The 23594-nt window shown below is 38.2% G+C and overlaps 1 protein-coding gene across 13 annotated transcripts in view; it reads right to left on the reverse strand.

Annotated features, from left to right (window-relative positions):
• ABCB11 (ATP binding cassette subfamily B member 11) overlaps nucleotides 1-23594 on the reverse strand; it is an 87453-nt gene that overhangs the window by 51737 nt on the left and 12122 nt on the right. For all 13 annotated transcript variants that reach the window (XR_011428253.1, XR_011428256.1, XR_011428254.1 and 10 more), the window contains exons 4-10: nucleotides 21144-21195; nucleotides 20127-20365; nucleotides 9309-9396; nucleotides 8035-8168; nucleotides 6186-6357; nucleotides 2934-3058; nucleotides 1192-1366 (exon numbers count right to left, since the gene is read on the reverse strand). Coding sequence is in view for 8 of the 13 variants with exons in the window: in XM_070241170.1 (XP_070097271.1) it covers nucleotides 1192-1366; nucleotides 2934-3058; nucleotides 6186-6357; nucleotides 8035-8168; nucleotides 9309-9396; nucleotides 20127-20365; nucleotides 21144-21195 (985 nt within the window). In the remaining 5 variants the exon portion in view is untranslated. The remainder of the gene's footprint in view (nucleotides 1-1191; nucleotides 1367-2933; nucleotides 3059-6185; nucleotides 6358-8034; nucleotides 8169-9308; nucleotides 9397-20126; nucleotides 20366-21143; nucleotides 21196-23594) is intronic.

Below are 23594 nucleotides of genomic sequence, written 5' to 3' on the forward strand. Positions count from 1 at the left end.
GTTTAATTGGTACCTGTCCTACCTAGAATCTGGAGCCAAAATATTTTATTTAAGAATCTTATATGAAACCACTTCCCATCCCCATGCTTTTTAAATAATATACTTAATTAAATAGTTAATAGGCCAAATGAAACATGTATTTCATGTTTAACCTCCCTGACTTCAGGGAGCTTAGTGCCTGAGGGCAGGAACGGGTGGAAACCAATGTACATAAGGGCAAACATTCAATTTCACTCAAGTGCTCTGAAGGAAGAGTTCAGCAAGCCATACAAGAGAGTGAAAGGTTAGATGAGCATGGAGAGGTTCACTGAGGCAGTGCCATTCAGCTGAGAATCTGAACAATGGCAAGCGTCTAACTGCAAATAGAAGGTCCATAAGCTAGGGAGGAAAGGCCTTGGGATAGTGAGTAGGAGAAAGAGCTTTCCCTGACCCCAGCCATACCTGGTTACCCTGCTATTCACTGCCAAGTTCCCTGTCCTCTACTTTATAGCATGTTACCATTTGTCATTATGCATTTATGTGACTATTTAATTGTTGTTTATCTTCCCCCCTAAACTATAAATTCCACTAGGGCAAAGATGACATCTCTTTTGCTCACTATTGGATCCCCTGCACTTTGTGTGGGCCTGGCGTATGGCAGATGCTCAATAATTAATTCTTGAAAGGACAACGAAAAGGACACTGAAAATTAAAGTAGCCATGGCATTAGCTATAGCATGGCTATAGCACAAGTGACCCATAAAAGATGTGTGTATTACTTACTTAGTTGAGGATATTATTGGCTTGATATTTTAATAACTCATTAAGTTTCACAAATACATCCATTAGCACATATCTTGTACTATGATTAAGCTTTACTGCATGAGCTGTTAACTCTTAGCTGAGAGATCACTGACTTTCCATTTTCATGGCATATTATCTTTTGGACTCAATCAGAAAAATCATTGTTTTACAGCTGTAAAATCTTCAGATAATTGGAAATCATTAAATCGCTGGTCTCATCAATTCAAATGCTCAGCATCCCTTTACTATAACATGTATAAGTATTGCTTGTTTCTGCAGATGGACTCCATCAAATCATCGATGCTTTCCTCTCTCCGACACTAAAGGACTAAACAAAATGCCTTAACTGTGGCCTTTTCTGAGATGCCAGCAGGAAATGTTACATCTGGTTCATGAAGATCAAAGTACCTGGACAAGGGTTCCTGCCGTATATTCTCCTTCATCCAGGACGAGTTTGGAGCCATACCAGAAGGCCAGTGCATAACACAAGAAGATGAGACACCACATGAATCCAGTAAAGAATCCCATCACTATCCCTTTTCTAATTCCCCAGCGCTGGGCAAACACAAGATTTTTCTCATACCTGTGAAGAGAAAACATTTGAGTCTACTTCAGCAGCAGCTGCAGCTGCAGAGCAAGTTAGAATGTTACAAGTCCCCAATGTAGCAGTTTTACTCAATGATTACAAAATCACCCCAAACACAGAGCAGCTTTAGGGAAAGAAAATGGCAATAACTTCTGTGTAGTTATTTAAAGTTTGTTTCAACCTGGCAATGAAACGTGTTGAAGGATGATGCCTTCTAAGAAAGTCTCATAGTTGATTACTTTTTGGATCAGTACAACAGTGTAAGCTTTGTGCCAAGAAAAAATTTCCACACAAATGCTTGGACATGAAAGACCTAGTACTATTTGTGCTTGAACTGTTTTATGAAGTCACAAGACATGCTTTCTATCTGAAAATGATGCACCTGTTTGCCCCCCAGGTTTGAAACTAATGTTTGCACCAACCCATCTGCCCTGTGACCAAGAATGTTGTGTTGCAACATGACTGGTCAGGTTCACAGCCGTGGGACATGGATAACTTTGTGGAAATTCAACCCAAGCACTAACCTGCAGTAAGTCTGTGATTTAGCCGTTAATAATGGGCATTGTCTTAAAACTCAGGCATTCTGTAACTTCCTTCCTATATCTCAAAAACTAAATGCATGGAGAACTTTCAATATTTCATAGGACAAAACTGAATGTCTATCCTATGTTTGTTAACATTTTTAACCGTTTAAACCACTTCTTTTATTAAGAATAAAAGATAATATCTTTCATGGAGGAGGGAGTATGCTACTGAAATTTTTTTATGAGAAATAATGTACTTTTACTCCACAAACCGAAAGAAGCAAAAGGAAAAAAGGATAACTAGGGATTGTAAATTCTGTTCTCTTTTTTATTTGGTGAATTTGGTGGCAATTGAGAATAACATTGGACTAGATCTACAACTCACGAAATAAGGGTTTAATTAAGTTGGTGGTTATTTTATAAAATCAGTCCCTGGCACATGCTAAGTGCTCAATAAATACTAGGTAAATGGAAGAATAAACAAAAGCAAATTTTTGACATCTGTGTTGTCACTAAGGTTTTTATTTTCATTAAGAATTAATCTCCTAGAATGATGGTCTACAATATACCAATGCTAGATTTTGTTTGATCAAATGGAAATCTTATCAGACTTTATAAAGAGCATGTAGTACAGTAGCTGAATAAAATACATTGAATAAAAAAAATTCAAAAAATGTGTGAATTGCAATTTAGATCATGTAGGCTTTTCCTTAATGGCAGCAAACAGTGTTACAGACTGGCATGAAGTACAGTATGCGTACATAGACATCACCAGAGTTTAAAATAAATATCTAACCTAAGAAGCCTTTCTAAAAATCACCCACTATGACATCTTCAAAAACACATAGCTAAAGGCTTGGGAATCCTTTCAGTGCTTTGACCAATCTAATTACTCTGCTTGGCTACCTCTTGAAAAAAAATCTCCCTCAGGGTACCATAGACCACGGTGAATCTGCCACTTTGTACAAAATGGGGAAGATTCAGGGTAGTATGTGGATCAATGAAATTCAGCAAAGTGGCAGACATTTCAATTAACCAACCTTTCAACCTCTTTTTTCTCACCACCGAAAGCAGCCACTGTTCTCATAGATGAAATGACTTCATCAGCCACTGACCCTGCTTTGGCATAGGCCTTCAATTCATGGTCAGTAAACTTGGACACACTCTAAAATCCAAAAGAAAATAAAATGTGAAGACTAGGCAACTAGGTAAGTCAGGCTGCCACTCAGTGATTCATTTAGCAGAGCAAACATATGGCATGGTTTAATGCAAGACTAGATTCTCACTGTAATAGAATTTACCGAGGAAAGAATTTGGTCCAAGTTGATTCATGTTAAGCCCCATCCGTGAGAGTTTGGTTGTTGACATGTAAAAATGAGTCCATTAAAAGTCAGCCCCAAAACCTCTCTCACAGAGTAAGTCCCAAATAGGACATTCTGTGAGACCACAGTGTTTCCGTCGTTATGCTAATAAAGGTTTCAAGTCAAACCATGGTACATTTCATTGCTATTGGCCAAAGGCTGTTGTATAATTTACAGACAAACACCAGAGGCAAAGATGGGAGGCCCGTGCAGGCATCAAATTGGTTAGAACACAGAATGAGGGAGAGGTTCTGAGCATGCAAAGACAAGGTGCTGCAGAGGCCATTCCACAGGAGAGAGCTTCAGATACATGTGACACTATTTCTACTCAACTGGAGGGGTTTAACTAACTAGCTTTGCTTTTTACAAAAGGAAATAAAAAGCACTTAATATTAAACAAATCGCTTTTTCTAAATTTGGACTTGGATTAAGTCCTAGTTGGAATTAACCACTAAAGAATTCCCTGGCACAGATTAGGAAAGAAGGGGAAGAAGTAAATATTGTGGCAGATCAGCTAACTCAGAAACCTAAAAAATACCCAGACTAAGTACCCAAATGGGAGTTCATTCTCCAAGAGTTTTTCCAAACTTTTAGCAGCAAAACTCTTATCAAACAAAATCTTAAACAGAATTCTAAGATACAAAATAAGTAAAAATAGCCTTTTACTACAATATATTTATCACACAAGTCCATATTTTATAAAATTTGGGAATTAAGAAGGCAACAATAGGGAAAATGAGGTTATTTTTATCGACATTAAAGTTTGAATTTGGGTGTTATGGATGACTGCAGTTTTTATCACAATCCTCTTCTATTTTATTTCTGAAACATGTTTTAGCAGCACAGTAAGGAGAAAATTAAGTGGTTGTGAACGATAATCTGTTTTTGTTGTAATGGCATATTCAATAATCTCAGGATACTTCAATTAAGCTGATACAGCTTAAAAGATGCGTATTGGGAAATGTCTAACAATTGCTCACATTTCTCATTGCAGGGATAAAAGTCAGACACAGGCATACAAAACCCACAACAGAGGCTGGCCCATGGCCCAGTGGTTAAGTTTGTGTGCTCCGTATCGGTGGCCCACGGTTTTGCTGGTTCAGGTCCTGGGCGCCGACATGGCACCGCTCATCAAGCCATGCTGAGGCGGCATCCCACATGCCACAACTAGAAGGACCCACAGGTAAAAATATGCAACTATGTACCTATGTACCTGGGGGCTTTGGAGAGAAAAAGGAAAAATAAAATCTTAAAAAAAAACCCACAACAACTTCTAATGCGTCATGAAGTACACCTCCACCTTTTTTTGGTCCTGCTTTTGAATTGAGCCCAGTGAAGCTGCTTCTATCATTTTACACAAACATGCATCGACTTGAATTCAAGAAAAAACCAGCGCAGAGCTACAGCATTCCAAGTCAGTGAGGCATTTACAAGAAGTTGAAACATGGGCACTTGTCGTGTCAGTTTGGTAGAAAAATTTTGTCTACAGTTTGGTAGAGTTTGGTAGAAAATCTATTGGAAAGCTTGTGTGATGTGGTGGATTGGAAAAAAATAAAAGCTAATATCTCTTTATCAATTAATTCTGTATCAGACACCATGCAAAGTGCATAACATGGGTTATAGCTTGAATCATCAAAAAGACTTTGGGAGATATTATTCTTATTTTAAAGATGAAGAAACTGAAGTTTTTTGGTTTTTTGTTTTTGAGGAAGACTGGCCCTGAGCTAACATCCATGCCCATCTTCCTCTACCTTACATGTGGGATGCCTACCACAGCATGGCTTGCCAAGCGGTGCCATGTCCACACCCGGGATCCGGACCAGCAAATCACAGTCCTCCAAAGTGGAATGTGCGGACTTAACCACTGCACCACCAGGCCGGCCCGGAAACTGAAGTTTTGACCAGTTAAACATATCTTTCTTGAACCAGGTGGTACAGCCAGGTGATGACCTAGTTAAGTGGAATGAGCTTTTTGCTGTTGTCACTCTATATTACCTGGGAAACATTGGATTAATATCGCCAGTGGATCGTAGAGAATATTTGGCTGGAAAATATCATCACGGAGATTGGTACCTGTTGCTCAATGATGTGTGAGTGTGTCTGTAGCGTTTCTCTTGAATTCTGTTCTTTTACAACTTATTATTAGTGTGCCTGGCCCCATGACCTGCTATCTACTGTGGCTGCTCTAAAAGTAAGAAATAATAATTTCTCAGTTCTTGGGAGAGTTTTTTAACTTAGATAACCCAAAATTCTTACTCCTACACTTTGTCTTGGCCTGCATACCTGGGGAAAGGAGGCTGGGACCTGGATACTGCTCAGGACGGATCAGGTAACCTCTCTCTCAAACTGATCAGATGGAATGGAGAACACAGTGTGATTGCAGAAATCTCTTTTATGTGCGTGTTACTGATCTGGGTATGTTTATTGGGCCTTTTTGAAGGGAGCATCTGAGCTTGGGAGACCATGGGAAGCAATGGGTGTATTGCAGGGGGGGCTGGGATTTGAAGTCAGACTCCTTTGACCTTGAATCCTATTCTGTCATTCGCTAGCTGTGCAGTCCCAGACAAGTCCCTTTATCTCTCTAAGCCTCCATTTCATATATTTAAAATGATGTTAATACTTTATAAGATTGTGGCAAAGATTAGAGATAATGTATAAGAAGCCCCTAACACTGCCTGGCAAAGCAGTAAATGTTCAATAAATGTAGTTGTTATTGCTATTAATACAATAATACTTATGTTGTTAAAGCATCATTAGTCCCTAATCTATGGAAGATTATTTGGTACTGGGGAATAATCAAACAAAATAAATCAAAATAGTAATAATGATGTTGACTAAACAAACTGAGGAGAAGAGAATCAAGCTTCACATTTTTTACTGTTTCTGGGTGCAAATGTCTTTCCACAGAGAAAAGTGAGAACACATTCTTACCAGACCAATGATGGCTGCTCCAATCCCAATGAGAGGGCTGACAGAGATAATCACCAAGGTCAGCTTCCAGCCCTGGTAAAATCCCAGCAGGAATCCACAGATGCTTGTGGTCATGCGCTGAATGAAGATGGCCATTTGGTCGGCAATGGCATCATTGATCTTATTAACATCACTGGAAACAAGAGGCTTTGATCACTAAAACTGGACTTGGTCAATTCAAATGTCTTGCTGAGGAATCTCAATCTTTCCCTTCCAAACATTCCCATCTCTGTACTCCATTACCCTTGGGAAACATAGCCTCTCACATCTTAGAAAAGTTGCTGCAACTTGGGAAGTTATCAAGCCTCTCCCCTCATAGGCAAGTAAGTTTGTCTTTAACCCAGTTTTCCCAACTAATGTCCATTTAATGTTGTCAAAGCCTTTTGGAAACTACTTTATGCGTCTCATTCTTTCTTATAGCTGATTTCCTTTGTCCATCTCGAAGGCCCTTCTTTCCTTCTTTATACGTGCCAAATTCTTTCAGCCTCAAGGTTCTCCTCACACGTCACCTAATTCATTAAACCCTATAAACCCCCCAGGAAGAACTAACATCTTTCTCCCTGTGTTCCCATAGCAATGTAATTAATCTGTATACGTGTGTGTGTATGTGTATGTATAAATTACTGCCGTCTGCTTAGGGGCAGTATAGAATAGTGGTTAAGAACACAACTCCAGAGCCAGACTCTGAATTTGAACACAAGCTCTCCTTAGGCAAATTACTCAACCTTCCTGTGCCTCAGTTTTCTCATCTGTAAAATGGGGATAATAACAGAACCTACCTCAAGGAATAGTAATGAGGATTAAATTGGTTAATATATGTAAAGCATGTATCAGTGCCTGGCATATAGTAAGTAATTAATATGTGTTAGCTCTGATTATTTATTTACTTGCACCTTTTATTCTTCCTTCTAGACTGTAAGTTCCTTGAGATCAGGAGTTCTGTCGTCTATCTTTGTGCCTTGTATAGGGTAAGTGCTTGAGAATATTGGTTGACTATAATTGCATTAAATTCATATTCCCAGCAACATTCTCATAATCTCTTGTCCAGCTGAAGCAAACAGGGCTTGGGTCTTGATAGCAAAAAAAGGACGTAAGACATCACCCAGAGATTAGAAAATTGTATTCTAGCAGGGTTAAGTATCTGTTCAAGGTCACAATAAATAAGGGACAGAATGAGAGCTGGAATGTAGGAGTCCCAACATTCGGTCTGCTTGTATTTTCACTGCACAGTCTTTCATGGGACCTCAAAGTTCAATTCAATAGGCTTCAACAGTTTCTAATTACTAAGGGCTCATTCAGAATTAATGGGGGGCTATTAATAACCCAAACTAGTATTTAGGTGTAAACTGAACTTAAATCCAGTTTTCAGTTTGACTAGTTCTCAAACTATTTTGGATTTCTTTTTGTTTTTTGTGTGTGTGCAGAAATTGCCTCAACAGGCAAAGCAAGATAATTAGTTCTAATTGTATTGTTTTTCTTACAGACATGTAGATTGTGACATGTCTCAATTTCTTCTTTTGAGTCCAAACAACCCTATTTCTTTTAACTCTCTTCCATAATACTTCGTTTCTAATATTTTAATAAGGAGCCTACAAACCAAATTATAGTATCCTGGCGCTCAATTTTTAATGATCACATTTGATAAGACATTACCTATGAAAAAGCCATGCTACCTACAAAAGCCCAACTTAAGAGACAAAACATATCAAAAATAACTGAAAATGTGTTTCCAATTGTTATGTAATTTAGAAACAAGGATTTTATTATCAAAAAATCACACATACATTAAAACATCCTACTAGCTACTTACTCAGAAAATCTTGTGCTCAGCTCTCCCACTGAATTGCAGTCAAACCATCCTATTTCCATTCTCATTATTCTTCTAAAGTAAAATTTTCTTATTTTCTGTACCTGACGAGCTGCAGCAATTACCCAAAAGCATATCTGGAAACAGAGCAAGGACTGTTTAGCATCATGATGTAAAGAATATTCGTTAATTCCTTTTCTGTTTTCAGAAGAAAACATTTTCAGTAACAGTTGCAAAAAGGAGGAACGTAATTCACAAAATGCCTCTTCTTGAGATCTAAGTCTGAATTCTGGCATCTGCTACCAAAAGTGGAGGTGAGCAGAACAACTGTGAACAGGAAAGCCAGGAAATTTGGGTTTGAATTCAACTCTGACATGTTTAGACTTAACTTTATTGAGCTTCACTTTCCTCATGTGTAAAATAAGGCTCACAGAGCCAAAAAGTCAATTATTGCTCTTAAATCACTATTTTTCCATGCCACTTCTGAGTCAACTTTTGCCCTGGAAGGCGTGCCAACAAGTATCCATGCATAGTTTTCAGGCTGTTGGACAACGATTTTCAGAGAAGGTACAACAAAAATTATAACATATGCAGGGAATCGACTGAGAGTGTCCCCCAACCAAGCAAAATAAGCCTGTCGTTAAAACTCTCAAAGTCAGAACCGGAAAAATGGATTCATTTCTCTTTACAACTAACACTAACTTCCTGGAATTCTTGAATATATAGGGGTGGGAAGATTCATTATTTTTTCTATAGAGGAAGGAAAAAGATGAAATACTTTTCTTCCTTAATAAGGGTTAAGAAACTCCAAGCCTTTCCATGGCTTAAATCTAGAATATGCTCTAGATTCGGTTTACAGAATTGGGGTTGGACTCTAGCAACGTTTGGTGAGACATTAGCATTGAAAGAGGAAAAGAAAGTAAAGCTGGCTTTCCTCCAACCCCCCATGCCCCGCTTTCTCCAGGCTGCCCACTCTCCCTCTACAGACACGCCCACAGCTATTTCTGAGTTTAGGAGCAAGGATGAAGTCAGAGGGCAGGGAAGAACAGGATGTTGAAACTAAAAGTCTATTCTCCATCTCCCTAGACAGCTGCTGGTATCCTCCTCCCCTCACTGAGAGGAAGAACCTGTCCCATTCTCTCACGTTCCCCCTGGAATTAAACTGTAGTCCTTAGGGCTTCCGAATAATTTAAAAGTTAAAGAGTACCCTTTGGATTTCATTGTAGTGTCTTTGAACCCAGATGTTGATCTATAAATAAAATGGAAGTGCTACTAACTTGCATATATCCTGTGATAAGGACGGTGACAGCGACTACAGCATAATAACTGGCAAATCTGATCATTTCACTTTCAATGTTCAGCAACCTTCAAAAGAGGGGGAAAAAGGTTAAGACTCACAAGCAGGATCAAGCTACCAAAGATTATACTTGTGAGTACAGAAGAATTTAACATATATGTATTATATATTTCTATTTAATATTGGTAAAGCATTTTATCTATGTCAAACTATAATCAATCCAACCAAATCCCTAAATAAACGTTATGGTACCAATCACAGCAAAGATGCTTACCTGCTTCATTTTTATAGGCAGAGGTTCTAAGGTTGTAAAATAATTAATTGGTGGTTGTTGGAAGCCGGGGGACCCTAGATGGCAGCCCAGTGCTCTGTCCACTCAGGCTCCTTTCACTCATGCTTGTTACGCAGTGCTAGAGCACTCATAGCCAGAGAAAGTTATTAAAAAGCCAGACAGGTGTCTGAAAAGACCCTGGTAGAGAGATGTGTGCTGTAAATCAGGGTGTTTACTGTTACCCGCTCTAGGAATCTAAACCAGCTTTTCAACTCCTCTATATCAGAGGGACACTGTGAGAAATGTGTGTCATCTTCCCACAGAGGGAGAAAAACACTTTATTAGCCCAGTCTTTCTGCTGATTGCAGCCCATGAAGCTTCATTCTCCAGGACAATTCCTAAGATTGAAGCCAAAGAGCTTGTGGGAAATAGCAAGAAAGCTCTACAGCATTTTTCCAGCACAACTATCACACTGCAGCCCAGGGTTTGGGATTGGCAGGGGCAGGGAGGGGAGGAATTATTCTGAAATTGTGATACCGACCCTGATATCAGTTTCCCCACATTAAACCCAGCATATATGGGGTTAAAACCAAAACACTCATTCCCTGCTTACTCTCTGCCTTCCTGGCTCCAGAATCCGCTATCCTCCATGGAGACAAACACCGTCAAGGACAAGCACCTGGACTATCTCCTCCCCACAAAGAGATAGGGGCTGGTGGGAAAGCTGCTGACCAGCAAGGTCACGGGCTCCCTCCTCTCTGCAAGTGTCTCAAGGCCAAAGACAGGCTGATGGGAAAGCTCCGACCAGCAAGGCCATATGCTCCCACTCCCGTACCTAAAACCCCAAATAAAAACCCTTCCTTTTAGGTTTTCGGGGAGTTTGGGATTTGAGCGTTAGCTGCCCTCTCTCCTTGCTCAGCGCTGTGCAAAAGTAAAATTCCTACTTTCTTCCACCACACCCGGTGTCAGAGATTGGCTTGCTGCGCAACGGGTGAGCAAACTCACTTCAGGTTCCATAACAATTGCTTTCAGGAAATTAGGAATTTTGCATTTAGAAAATTAACATATTGGTTGATGAGAATTCTGCTCCTTGGGGACAATCTAAATCATATAGAGTCCACTTCTTTAGCAAATCAGAAAGCAGCATCTTTAGCATAGATGTTCCCATCCTACGTGCTTCCTGCTCTCAGGCCTTCCTTTGTGACCCAAGCTTGAATTGCTCTCTCCCTCTGTTGAACTCAGACCAAATATTGAAGTATAATACAGAACAAGCTATTATTCCACAACAGATTTTATTGCCATCTTGCACTATTACTCAATATCTTTACTGAATATATTTTTATTGAGTATATTTATGTTTGTCTTGCTAGTAAATTGCAAGCTACTTGAGGGCAAGAGCTAGGTTTAAGCTGCTTACTCACACTGCCCGAATCCTAGTACAATACCTTACACACAGTAGGTACTGAAGAAATGTTTGTTGATTTTGCTTTGACTTTAAAAATATTAGTGAGGAAGGGAAATAACTGCCTTGGTCAACCTCTCTGACAATCTCCAAACCAGCTTATACATCTGTGTTCACCACATTCCCAGCCTTTCATGATGATTCAGGGGACTCAGAGAATGAACAAGACCTAGAAAATCATACACTTATATATAAATATCCACAATCAGAGGCTCTTATAAGAGCTAAGTACCTCCACAGAGAGTGTATAATGTAATATTACCAGTAAAGCCTTCTAATATATAAAGTAGTCCATACTCTTTGTCTTCTGTTTGTGAAATGAAATTTGGGTGTCCCCAAAGGGAAAACTATGAGCGTTTATCAAAAAGTTTACTTAGATTTCCTGCAGTGCATTCATTCTACAGACACTCTAAGCAGAGGTGATAAAGCGTCTGTCACAAAAAACACAGCTGCCAGTTATGAACAAGCTTAGGCAGATCGAGAGTCCTTGGTACTCCCTTAACCCCTGGCTACCACTAAGCTGTTGTCTATTGCTATAGTTTTGTCATTTGAAAAATGTTATATAAATGGAATCGCATAATATACAACCTTTTGGGATTGGCATTTTTTCACTCAGCATAATTCTTTCAAGTTTCCTCCATAGTTTGCTCCTTTTTATTGTTAAGAAGTATTCCATGGTATAGATGTATGGCAGTTTGTTTAACCACTCACCCCTTGAAGGTTGTCCGGATTGTTTCTAGTTTTTGTCTATTACAAATAAAGCTTCTATAAACATTTGTGTACGGATTTTTATGTGAACATAAGTTTTCATTTTTCTAGGATAAATCTCCAAGAGTAGACTTGCTAGGTTGTACAGCAGTTCTATGTGTCATTTTTTTTAAAAACCTGCAAAACAGTTTTCCAGGGTGGCTGCACCATTTAACGTTCCCATCAGCAAGGTGTAAGTGATCCAGTTCCTCCGGGTCCTCACCAGCCTTTGGTGTCACCACTGCTTTTTGTTTTAGCCTTTCTGATAGATCTGTACTGATATCTCATTTTGATTTTAATTTGCATTCCCTAACAACTAACATTGCTGAGCATTTTTTCCTGTGCTCATTTGCCATCTTTACTTCTTAGTGAAATACCTCTTCATGTATTTTTCCCATATTCTATTTGGAGTTTTTTAACCATTGAGTTTTGAGAGTTCTTTATACATTCTAGAGCCTAGTCCTTTGTTAGATATCTGATTTGTAAATATGTTCTCCCAGTCTGTAGCCTGTCTTTTCATCCTCTTAACAGTGTCCTTTTGCAGAGCAAAATTTTTAATTTTGATGATGTCTAATTTATTAATTCTTCCTTTTATGGATTGTGCTTTTGGTGTTAAGTCTAAGAGCTCTTTGTCTAGCCCTAGACCTGAAAATGATCTCCTACATATTTTTATAAAAGTTTACAGTTTATTTTTTACATTGAACTTCATAATTCATTTTGAGCTAATTTTTGTATAAGTTCCTTTTTTTCCCATGGATGTCCAGTTACTCCAGCACCATTTGATTAAAAATTTGTCTGTCCTCCATTGAATTGCTTTTCTACCTTTGTCAACAATCAGTTGGACATACTCCTGTAGGTCTATTCCTGAGTTCTCTATTGTGTTCCTCTGTCAATAATATACAACTTTATTACTGTAGCTATATAATATGTCTTGAAATTGGGTAGTTTTTCCCTCAGACACTATTTTTTTTCAAAGTTGTTTTAGATATTCTAGTTCTTTTGCCTTTTCATATAAATTTTAGACTAATCTTGTGTACAGTTACAAAAAAATCATGCTGAGATTTTGATAGGAATTGTATTAAACCTGTATATCAATTTGGGGGATATCTTTACTATATCTTTATATCTTTATCTTTATTATAGTGAATCTTTACTATACTGATATCTTTACTATATTGAATCTTCCAATTCATTAACATGGTATGTCACCCCACTTATTTGTCTTCTCTGATTTCTTTCATCAGAATTTTGCAGTTTTCAGCATACAAGTCCTGTACATGTTTTGTTAGATTTACAGTTAAGTAAATTTTTTGAGCAATTGTAAATGGCATTATATTTTGAATTTTGGTGCCCACATGTTTATTGCTAATTTATAGAAATACTAGTGAATTTTGTACAGTCACTGACTTACAATGGTTTGACTTACGATTTTTCAACTTTATGATGGTGCAAAAGTGATATGCATTCAGTAGAAATCACACTTCGAATTTTGAATTTTGACCTTTTTCCAGCCTAGCGATATGCAATACATATCTCTTGTTTGTGATGCTGGGCAGTGGCAGCAAGCCACAGCTCCCAGTCAGCCATGCAACCAGGAGGGTAAACAACCAATACGCTTACAACCATTCTGTGCCCAGACAACCATTCTGTTTTTCACTATCAGTACAGTATTCAATAAATTACATAAGATATTCAACACTTTATTATAAAATAGGCTTTGTATTAGACAATTTTGCCCAACTGTAGGCTAATGTAAGTGATCCGAGCACGTTTGAAGGTAGGCCAGGCTAAGCTATGATGCTTGGTAGGTTAGGTGTATTAAACGCACTTTCAACTTAACGATATTTTCAACTTATGATGGGTTTATCAAGATGTAATGTGACCATAAATCAAGGAAGATCTGTTTGTTTATCTGGTATTTTATGTCCTTGCTGAACTCACTTATTGGTTCTAGGAGATTTTTGGAGATTCTTTGGGATTTTCTATGTCAACAACGTCATCTCCAATAGAGTTGGGTGCACTTCTTCCTTTTAGATCTCTATTCTCTTTTTTTGTTTTTGTATTTAAAAAAATTTTAATTTCAATAAAAAACACATAACATAAAATTTAGCAACTTTACCATTTTTAAGTGCACAGTTGAGCAGTAAGTATTAGATCAGTATTCCTTCTATTTCCTCTCCTTCCTTATTGTACAGGCTAGAACTTCGAGTGCTATGGTGAATTATAGTGGTGAGAGCATATATCTTTGCCGTGTTTATTTTCTGTTTTCTGTTTGTTTTCTCCCTTTTTTATTTCTCTGTTTCCTTTCTCCTGCTTTCTTGTGGGCTACTCAAACAGTTTTTAGAATTCAGTTTTGATTTATTTATAGTGTTTTCAAGTGTATCTCTTTGTATAGTTTTTTTTAGTGGTCCTCTAGGAATTGTATTATAGGCATATCACTTATCACAGTCTACTAGCATCGTCATTTTACCAGTTTGAACAAAGTATAGAAATGTTATCTCTCTTTACATACCTTTACTCTCCCCTGTTAATAATATAATTGTCTTTAATATTTCCAAATAAATCTCACATCAGACAATGTTATAAAAGGACCATATCAGACAGGGTTAGAGTTTTTGCTTCCGCTATCAAACATAATTCAGAAAACTCAAGAAAAGAAGAAAAGTCAATTGCATTTACCCATGGTTTTGCCTACCATGTTCTTCCTTCTTGATGTCCAAGATTTTATTTTAAATCATTTTCTTTCTGTTTACAGAACTTCCTTTAGATATTCTTTTAAGGTAAGTCAGCTTACAATACTCTTTGTTTCCTTCACCTGAGAATGTCTTGATTTCCCCTTCCATGGAGACAATGGTGAACGTTCTAACTCTCTGACACTATCTGAGCAGGAAGGGGAAAGAGTGCCTCATTACAGTAAGGATGGTTCAGGCCTCCACATGTTCTCGATTGACACCACAGGGGTGGGGTAGGGGAGAAACACAGCAGAGGCTCAGTGCCACCTGGCAAGGGTGGAGGGCTAGGTTCCCAACTCAAGCTTTGCTGGCATGGATAGAAGTGAGGTTACAGTTTTTTCCTGTAGTATTTCTGTAGTGCTGGAGTAGAGTAGTTATTGTCTGAAAGTTTTCTGTTAGTCTGCCTCTTTCTGATCCATTATCTAGAGACAGCAGGATTTTGTTGGGTCTTTTGTGTACTGAACTCATTATATTCCCAGGTTGTAGCTTTCCCAGCACCCAATATAGTAAATATGAGGCCTAAAGAAAACCTAGGGAACTCAGAACTGTGTCATTACTTGTGTCTTGAGATCTCTAGTCAGTCTGCCTCTTTTAGTCACTTTTGAGAGTATTACATTTGTTTTATATATGTAATAGATTAAACAATCCAATCAAAAGGCAGAGATTGTCAGACTAGATAAACAAGCTCCAACTATAGGCTGTCTACAAGAGGCACATTTTAGATTCAAAGATACAAACAAGATGAAAGTAAAAGGATGCAAAAAATATGTCATGACAAAGAGCAACCATGAGAAAGCAGGGGTGGCTGTACTAACAACAGACAAATAAACTTTAAAACATTATTGTTAGAGATAAATATCATTTTATAATTATAAAAGGATCAACCTATCAGGAAATTATAACAATTATAAAAATATATGTACCTAGCAACAGAGACCTCAAACACATGAAGCAAAGTCTATCAGATTCATGGGAAGAAATAGATAGTTCAACAATAATAGTCAAAGACCAGCTATTCCACACTTTCAATATTGGATAGAACAACTAGGTGGAAGATCAACAGGAATAGAAGACTTGAACAACAATATAAACCAATTAGACCTAACAGACATCTTCAGAACACTCTACCCAATAACAGCAGAATATATATTCCTCTCAAATGCACATGGAACACTCTTCAGTATATACACATGCTAGGCTATAAAATAAGCTTCAATACATTTAAAAGAATTAAAATAATACAAAGTATGTTCTATGATCACAATGGAGTGAAAGCAGAAATTAATGACCAAAAAATTGAGGACTTTCACAAATATGTGGAAATAAAATAGTACAATCAGAAATAGCCAATGTGTCAAAGAAAAAATCACAAGAGACACTAGAAAATACTTGGAGATTAATGAACATGAAAATGTAACATATAAAAACTTATGGGATGTAGCTAAAGCAGTTCTTAGAGAGAAATATATACCTCTTTTTGCCTCTATTAAAAAAAGAACAAAATCTTATATCAATAACCCAATGTCTCACCTTAAGTCACTAGAAAAGAAGAGAAAACTAAGCCTAAGACAAGCAGAAGGAAAAAAAAGTAAAGATTGGAGTGGAAATAAATGAAATAGAGATAGAAAAACAATAGAAGATGCTTGATTCTTCAACTCCCCCATCCCAAGAACTTTAACTTGATCACATCTGCATAGATTCTTTTTTCCACATAAGGTAACATTTACAGATTCTAGGAATTAGGATTTGGATATCTTTGGGGGCCATTACTTAGCCTACTAGAGCTACAATCAAAATATAGATAATAAGTGTTGGTGAGGATGTGAAGAAATTGGAATTCTCATACACTGTTAGTGGGAATGCAAAATGGTACAACCACTTTGAAAAACAGTCTGGCATTTCTTCCAATGGTTAAACATATAGTTACTGTATGACTCAGCAATTCCACTCCTATGTATGTACTCAGAAGAATAGAAAACATGTGTCCTCACAAAGCCTTGTACACAAATGTTCATAGCAGCATTACTTGTAATAACCAAAAAGTAGAAACAACTCAAATGTCTATCAACTGATGACTGGATAAACAAAATGTATTATATCCATACAATGAAACATTATTCAGGAATAAAAAGAAATGAAGGACTAATTCAGGCTATAGCATGGATGAACCTTGAAAACATTATGTTAAGTTAAAGAAGCCAGTCACAAAGGACTACATACTGTGTGATTCCATTTATATGAAATGTCAAGAAGAGACAAACCTACAGAGACAGAAAGTAGATTAGTGGTTGTCTAGGGCTGAGGGAGGTTGGGGAATTGTGGAGTGATAGCTAAGGGGTATGGGGTTTTTTCTTGTGGTAACGAAAATGTTCTGAAATTGATTGTGCTGATGGATGCATAACTTTGTGAATACACTAAAAAAAATTGAGTTGTATACTTTAAATGGGTGAATTGTATGGTATGTGAATTGGATCTCAATAAAGTTGTTTTAAAAAGTGTATGGTCTTTCAGTGTCTAACTTCAAAATACTGCTTGAATGTATTAACTAAATGTACGTTGCTAAGAAAATAGACTGAAATCCAAGAGAAAGTACAGATTCAGATGAGTACATTGACACAATCATTTGTGGGGCAAGTGAGGCCATGAGCTTCCCAATGGCTATGGTAGTCAGCCTCCAAGGAGCCCCTAATGATTCTTATCTCTTGGTATTCACACTCTTGATAGTCCCCTCCCAAACTGCACCAGGGTTGGTCTGTGTGACCAATAGGATGTGGCAGAAATAGTGGTACATCACTTCCACAATTAAGTTACAAGACTTTGTGGCTTGCATTTGAGTTTTTACACTTCAATTGGATAAAATAAAAGGAAAATAAACTGCATTGTGATATTTAGACTTCCCCTTATTTCATCTTCTTTTATTCTTTTACCTTATTGATTAACTCTTCTGAGCAAATAAATTCTAATAAGCAAATCAGGAGGCCTGATGTTCTGTAATCCTTTTCAACATTATTCACTGAGAGCCATTTGGAAGGCTTTAGCTTAAAAATTCCATCCAATGGATTGTAATTGATATGTGGAAACCAATATATTGAAAGAGAAAAACAAAACAATCTCCTACCATTGTACATGCATTCTAATGTTGATAAAATCATTGAGTTGCCTTATGTAGTCCAAGATTAATACATCTATTACAATAGGTGCAGAAGTTTACTTTTAATATACCTTTTCCAAGAAAGAAAGTTGGGAAAGAGTTGGGCAATTTGGAAGGCATATTAACTATTTACAGGCAGAAAAATGTCCTCTCCCTTCTCCTTTGTCCATCTCCTCTGTCCTCAAGTCCATTTTCACAGTGATTTTACTACATAGAAGCTGAACAAACATTTATTCAGAACAGCAACAAACAGTATCATGTCAGTTACCATAATAGCTCACAATTAAAGTATTTAACTCATCAAAGGAGTTCTTGGTAAAGCAATGGCCTAAGAAAGGTGTGGGCCACACAGTTCCGAATATCTCTATGAATTTTTTTTTAAAAAAAGACAAATGCCCATTTACTTCATGTGAATTCTGCCAAAGCCAATGAATTTCTGAAAGTCCCTCTTTGTTTTGCACTACTTGCTCACCTTCAAGTGTACTACTACCCAGTAAGAATGAATAAAGTGTGAGTAATGCGCAGCCATACTGAATTCCTTTCTAATGGATGCCTATGATGCAGGCATTAAAGGTAGATTCATTCTTTAACTCATCTAATAAATGTTTATGAGCACCCAATACCATGGATATATCTGAAATTTTGGCCCCTCTAACATTTATTTCCAAATTTTAAGGCACAACAGGATATAGTTACAGGAATTTTCCCTTGAAAAATTTATCTTTATCAGTGTTATTAATGATTTGGATCAATTTGCATCATACATAAGTCTGAATGCATTTTTTTTCAAAGGAGGAAGTGACAAACATCACATTTTGCAGTTATTTTACTCTGTAAAAAGCAGTTCATTTCTGTCCTCCAACGCAAATGAAAGACTTAGAAGATTGTCATTGAAGACAGTCTCTTGTACACAAACTGTTCTGAATTATACAGATGAAAAAAACTTTCAAATTTAGAAAGAAACATACATATTTAGATATTAGGAAATTTATTTCTAACAAGTAGGTTTATTATTTTTTAAAGGGAAATTCTGCACATTGTATGTTATCTTGTACTTTTCTGTCAAGCACCAACCAGTTTGCAGCTACATATTTATCTGAAAGGTCATTGATTTAATGATGGTCTCACTGACTAGACTTAAGTTCCACGAAGATAAAGACCATGACTCTTAAGATGACCACTATATCCTTGATACTTACATGAGCTCCTAGTACTTACTTGACATTCAAAAAATGTTGATTGAATGAGTGAATGAATGAAAGACCCTAAGAATAGATAATATTATGGAAGAGCATCAGTGCTTTAGAAGAAATTGTTCATAATCTGGAACCAAGCCTGTTGGTAATTTTAAAAATAAAAGTAAAAAAATACAAATTCACTCGGGGGAGCCATTTTAAGTGTCTTTCTAGCCAGGATGTGCCCGGCCGTTGGCTCTTGAACCTGAGTGTGTGGGTTCATACGTGCAAATGAGCTTGTTCTGGCCCTGAGGCATCATGAGGCAGGCTGCAAAGTCCATGCTATGACGGTGAGTCAGTCTGTGTACGCTACAGACTCATGATTACAAGGCAGCCTGTCGGGCTTATCACAAGGAGAACAGTAGCACAGTGAGCTCTGACTAATTCTTCACGACTGCCCTCTGTTCAGAGCACCACACCACTCTTCCATAGAAACTCAACCACTGAGACTGGCGGCCCCTGCTCCAAGTCCTGTAGCATACTAATGAAATGCCCCTTAGAGAGAGCCGGCTGAGGATCAAGTGAGTCATCAACCACAGTCAAGAAGCTGAGGAACAGAAGGGAGTTAGCAAAAAAAAAAAGGAAGTCTTGGATATGGGACACAACAAGGACTCAAGTGAAATTCATGGGTCAACTTCCTAGTAGCAATAACTATTGGTAGTGTCATCCTCAAGCTTGTAGTCTAAAAAGAGGTTAAAATTGGGTGATGTATTTTTTTTTTTGAGGAAGGTTGGCTCTGAGCTAACATCTGTTTCCAATCTTCCTCTTTCTTTTTTTTCTCCCCAAAGCCCCAGTGCATAGTTGTATATCCTAGTTGTAGGTCATTCTAGTTCTTCTATGTGGGGTGCTGCCACAGCATGGATTGATGAGCGAGCACTGTGTAGGTCTGCACCCAGGATCTAAACTGGCAAACCTTGGGGTGCAAGTGCACGAACTTAACCACTTGGCCACAGGGCTGGCCCTTGGGTGATGTAATTAGTGGCCAATTTCCAATTCCATTTTTTGTTAGGATTTGAAAACCTGTTAGGATAGGAAGAACCTCGGGGCAGAGTAATTTGTAGACATATTGATAAACTTATGTTTCTCTTCTCTCTGTGTTAGATACCACCCCAGCTCAGTCAATAAAGTCCTCTTTACACATTTTGAATTACAATTTAAGATATGAGCAAAAAATGGAAAAAGTAAAAAATATCAGCCTACCCACAACGTGTTGCATTTGTCACGTTCTCGTTGAGGGAGCTGTTGATCCACACTATGGTGTTATTCACACACGCTTTTCCCGGGATCTTGAGTTCTTGTAATTCAACATCATAGTCAACAAAAGCATCTGTCATTGTGCCAAAAATGAGTAGCACGCCTGGATAGGCTAGTCCATGGAGAAATGCACATAAAGCTCCCACAAACATCAGCCAAATGTCACTTGTTGAAGAAAATCGAAACTTGAAAAACAAAAGGATTCACAGGTAATTTACGGGTGAAAGGCAGTAGAGGTCGGAGGACTGCTGAATTTTAGTTACTAGATTCTGATAAATAACAACCAACACCAAATTTTATGGGCATCATCTTAATTGAACAGTCGAGTTCTCACTAATTATATTGAAATAAATGATCATCAATTATCTAAGACATTAGACTCTTACATTGCTAATTCATGGTATTTCTTTCCTAGCCTCTGAATTCATCCTTTTTACCTCAAGAGCTTACTTTCGTTCTTGGCTATTCATCCACAACTTGAGGGAGAAACAATCACTGGCACTGATGTCATCGCCATGTAAATGTACTGTGTGGGCCATTCCGTGAAAGTGTAAGGTGGCTCCCAGAACTGATACTGACAATGAAGAGTGCCTACTTTTGCCTAGAAATGCTTCCACCCCATGTAAATTTGGAGAAAATGCCTATACTCCGAAATTTCTAAAGACTTTAAGAATAAATATACATGATCTGATTGCATGATGGTTTTCCTTACTAAAATGATCATTATGGGCTTAGCAATTATTTTCCAGGACACTTTCTGATCTATCAGATAGCATTTGTGTGTTTAATCAGCAATATATTTCTAGTTGCTATTCAGCATGTTATCACAGAGATAAGCTTTAAGAAAAAGTGGTCACTGTAGTTAAAAACCTGCCAATATGACTCAAGTTTTAACACTTTCTCCATGATCTGAACAATTCACAGTTGCAAAACCTATGTCATAAATCAACACAGTTTTATTACCAATTGAAAGAAGCCAACTTGACTGCTGTTACTTTTCTTCTCATCTTGTAACCTGAGAAGAAAAACATAGGGATTTACAGACCATCTTTTCCAGAACAATGAGAAATTCTGCCTAGGTGGTGATTTCTTTTTTAAAGATTGGCACTTGAGCTAACAGCTGCTGCCAATCCTCTTTTTTTTCTTTCTTTCTTCTTCTCCCTGGAGCCCCCCAGTACATAGTTGTATATTCTAGTTCTAGATCCTTCTGGTCAAGCTATGCGGGATGCCTCCTCAGCATGGCCCAATGAGCAGTGCTAGGTCTGAGCCCAGGATCCAAACCTGCAAAACCCTGGGACACTGAAGCAGACCGTGCAAATTTAACCACTCAGCCATGGGGCCGGCACTAGGAGGCGATTTTTTGAGTCATTCTTTAGTAAGAAAGAAAGTCTCCACTGGCTGAGAAATTCTTGCCAAACCTGGCATCTTAAAAACAAGCTTTTATTCTTGAAATTTACTTCTTCTAGAGACTTCTGTATAACTATATCTCATGTTCAGCAGAGATTCAATGAGGTTTTTCTGAGAGGTATTGAAAGAAAATAAAAATGCTCTAGGTCTGGCCCAGGGTTATGGTGGTTAAGTTCACACACTCTGCTTCAGCAGTCCACAGTTTGCAGGCCCAGATCCCAGGCATGGACCTACACACCACTCATTGAGCCACGCTGTGGCAGCATCCTACAGATAAAATGGAGGAAGATTGGCACAGACATTAGCTCAGTGACAGTCTTCTTCAAGCAAAAAGAGGAAGATTGGCAACAGATGTTAGTTCAGGGCCAATCTTCCTCACCAAAAAAAAAAAGTGCTCTGTACTTCCGGTTACAGAAACAAATAACTATTGGACATCAGCCTTTACCCTCGACCTACTTCTACCTACATTTTCTTGTGGGTAAATTAAGGTGGTTGAATTAGCTGATTTAAAGCTTCCTTGTAGCCCTTAAAAATTTGACTACATAAAATAGTATTGATATGATGAAAATTCAGAAAAACTCCCAGACTTCCCATAAAATCGTATTTCCTTAGTATTTCTTATTCATTTCATTTCTCATAAAGTTGTGCTTAATCCTTCTTTGACCTTCTCAACTCCAGGGATCTCTACTTCACCTGAGTCATCTGTTCATGGACATATGTTGGACCTTGCTTTTACTGGGAACCACTCTACTACATTGGCACTCTGGAACTGCCCATGTACCTTGTTTTAGCACTTCCTTCCTCCTTCCACATTTATTTGTCATCTCAGTTGAGACCTGCAGTCCCTTAAACCCTTCATTTACTTACAGTTGCTACACTCCATGAAGATTTTGCCTCCTTCTCCACGCATCTCAGGTCCCACTGCTTGCCATTTGGACCACACTCTCACCATCATCCTCAATCCTTTTCCCCAAATGCTTCCTTGGAAAGTCCATCTCTGCATCCACCCAGCTGTTTGCCCTTCTCCTCCTGAAGCCGGCCTGCTGGGCCTGCTGGAGACAACCTCTCCACCATGTGAACTGATGCCGACACATGCCATGCCTGGCACTCAGCTGCCCTATGCTTCTCTTCTAGCTCAGAGTAGAATGCCAAGTTCCTGCTGAAACGTCCAAGGCCCTCCACAGTCTGGCCAGTTGGCTCTCTGACCTTGTCTCCTCCTACCGTACTCCAGTTCTCACCACCCAAGCCACCTGGCCTCTTTGCTGACCTTTGTCCATGCCAAATTTGTTCCCACCTCTGGGCCTTTGCACTTGCTATTTTCCTCTCATCAGAATGCTCTTTCTTCAGATACCTGCATGGCCAACTCCCTCACCTCCTTCAGACCTTCTCTCAAAAGTCAGCTTCTCAGTGAGGCCTTCCCTGGCCAAAGTCTTTAAAATTTCAACTTTCCTCCATACCATTTTATAACTCCATTCCAATTTTTACTTTTTCTTCCTAGAAAGAAAGTGTTAGATTATCCCTAGCTACTATACTATATATTTTATTTATTTATGGTGATTATTGTGTCTCCCTCACTAAAATGTAAGCTCCTCAATGGCAGAGGTATTTGCCTATTTTGGTCTTTTCTGTATCCTCAGCACCTATAATAGTGTCTGACTACTGATAGGCACTCAATCAATACCTGTGGAATGAGTGAGTAAATAAGTATTGTCTCCATCATTAGCTTGATCCAACAACACTGTACTTCCTCCCACATCCCCACGGATTGCTCCCATTCTCCCCAGCAGATGTATCAAACTTTCACTGTGATCTTCTCATTCTACATTACCGCACCCATCAGAAAATAGATTCAATTCCTCTAAAAACCAAAGAATTCACTCCACCTTCCTGCTCATCCTCTTTTTACCATTTATCTGAGCCACATCTATTTTCATCTTCTCCCTACCCAGTGAGAAAAGTGTGGTTCTTCTGGGCACAGGCTGACCCTACCACTCCTAGTCCAAAGCT

Source organism: Equus caballus, chromosome 18, assembly GCF_041296265.1.
Source record: "Equus caballus isolate H_3958 breed thoroughbred chromosome 18, TB-T2T, whole genome shotgun sequence".
NCBI classification, from domain to species: Eukaryota; Metazoa; Chordata; class Mammalia; order Perissodactyla; family Equidae; genus Equus; species Equus caballus.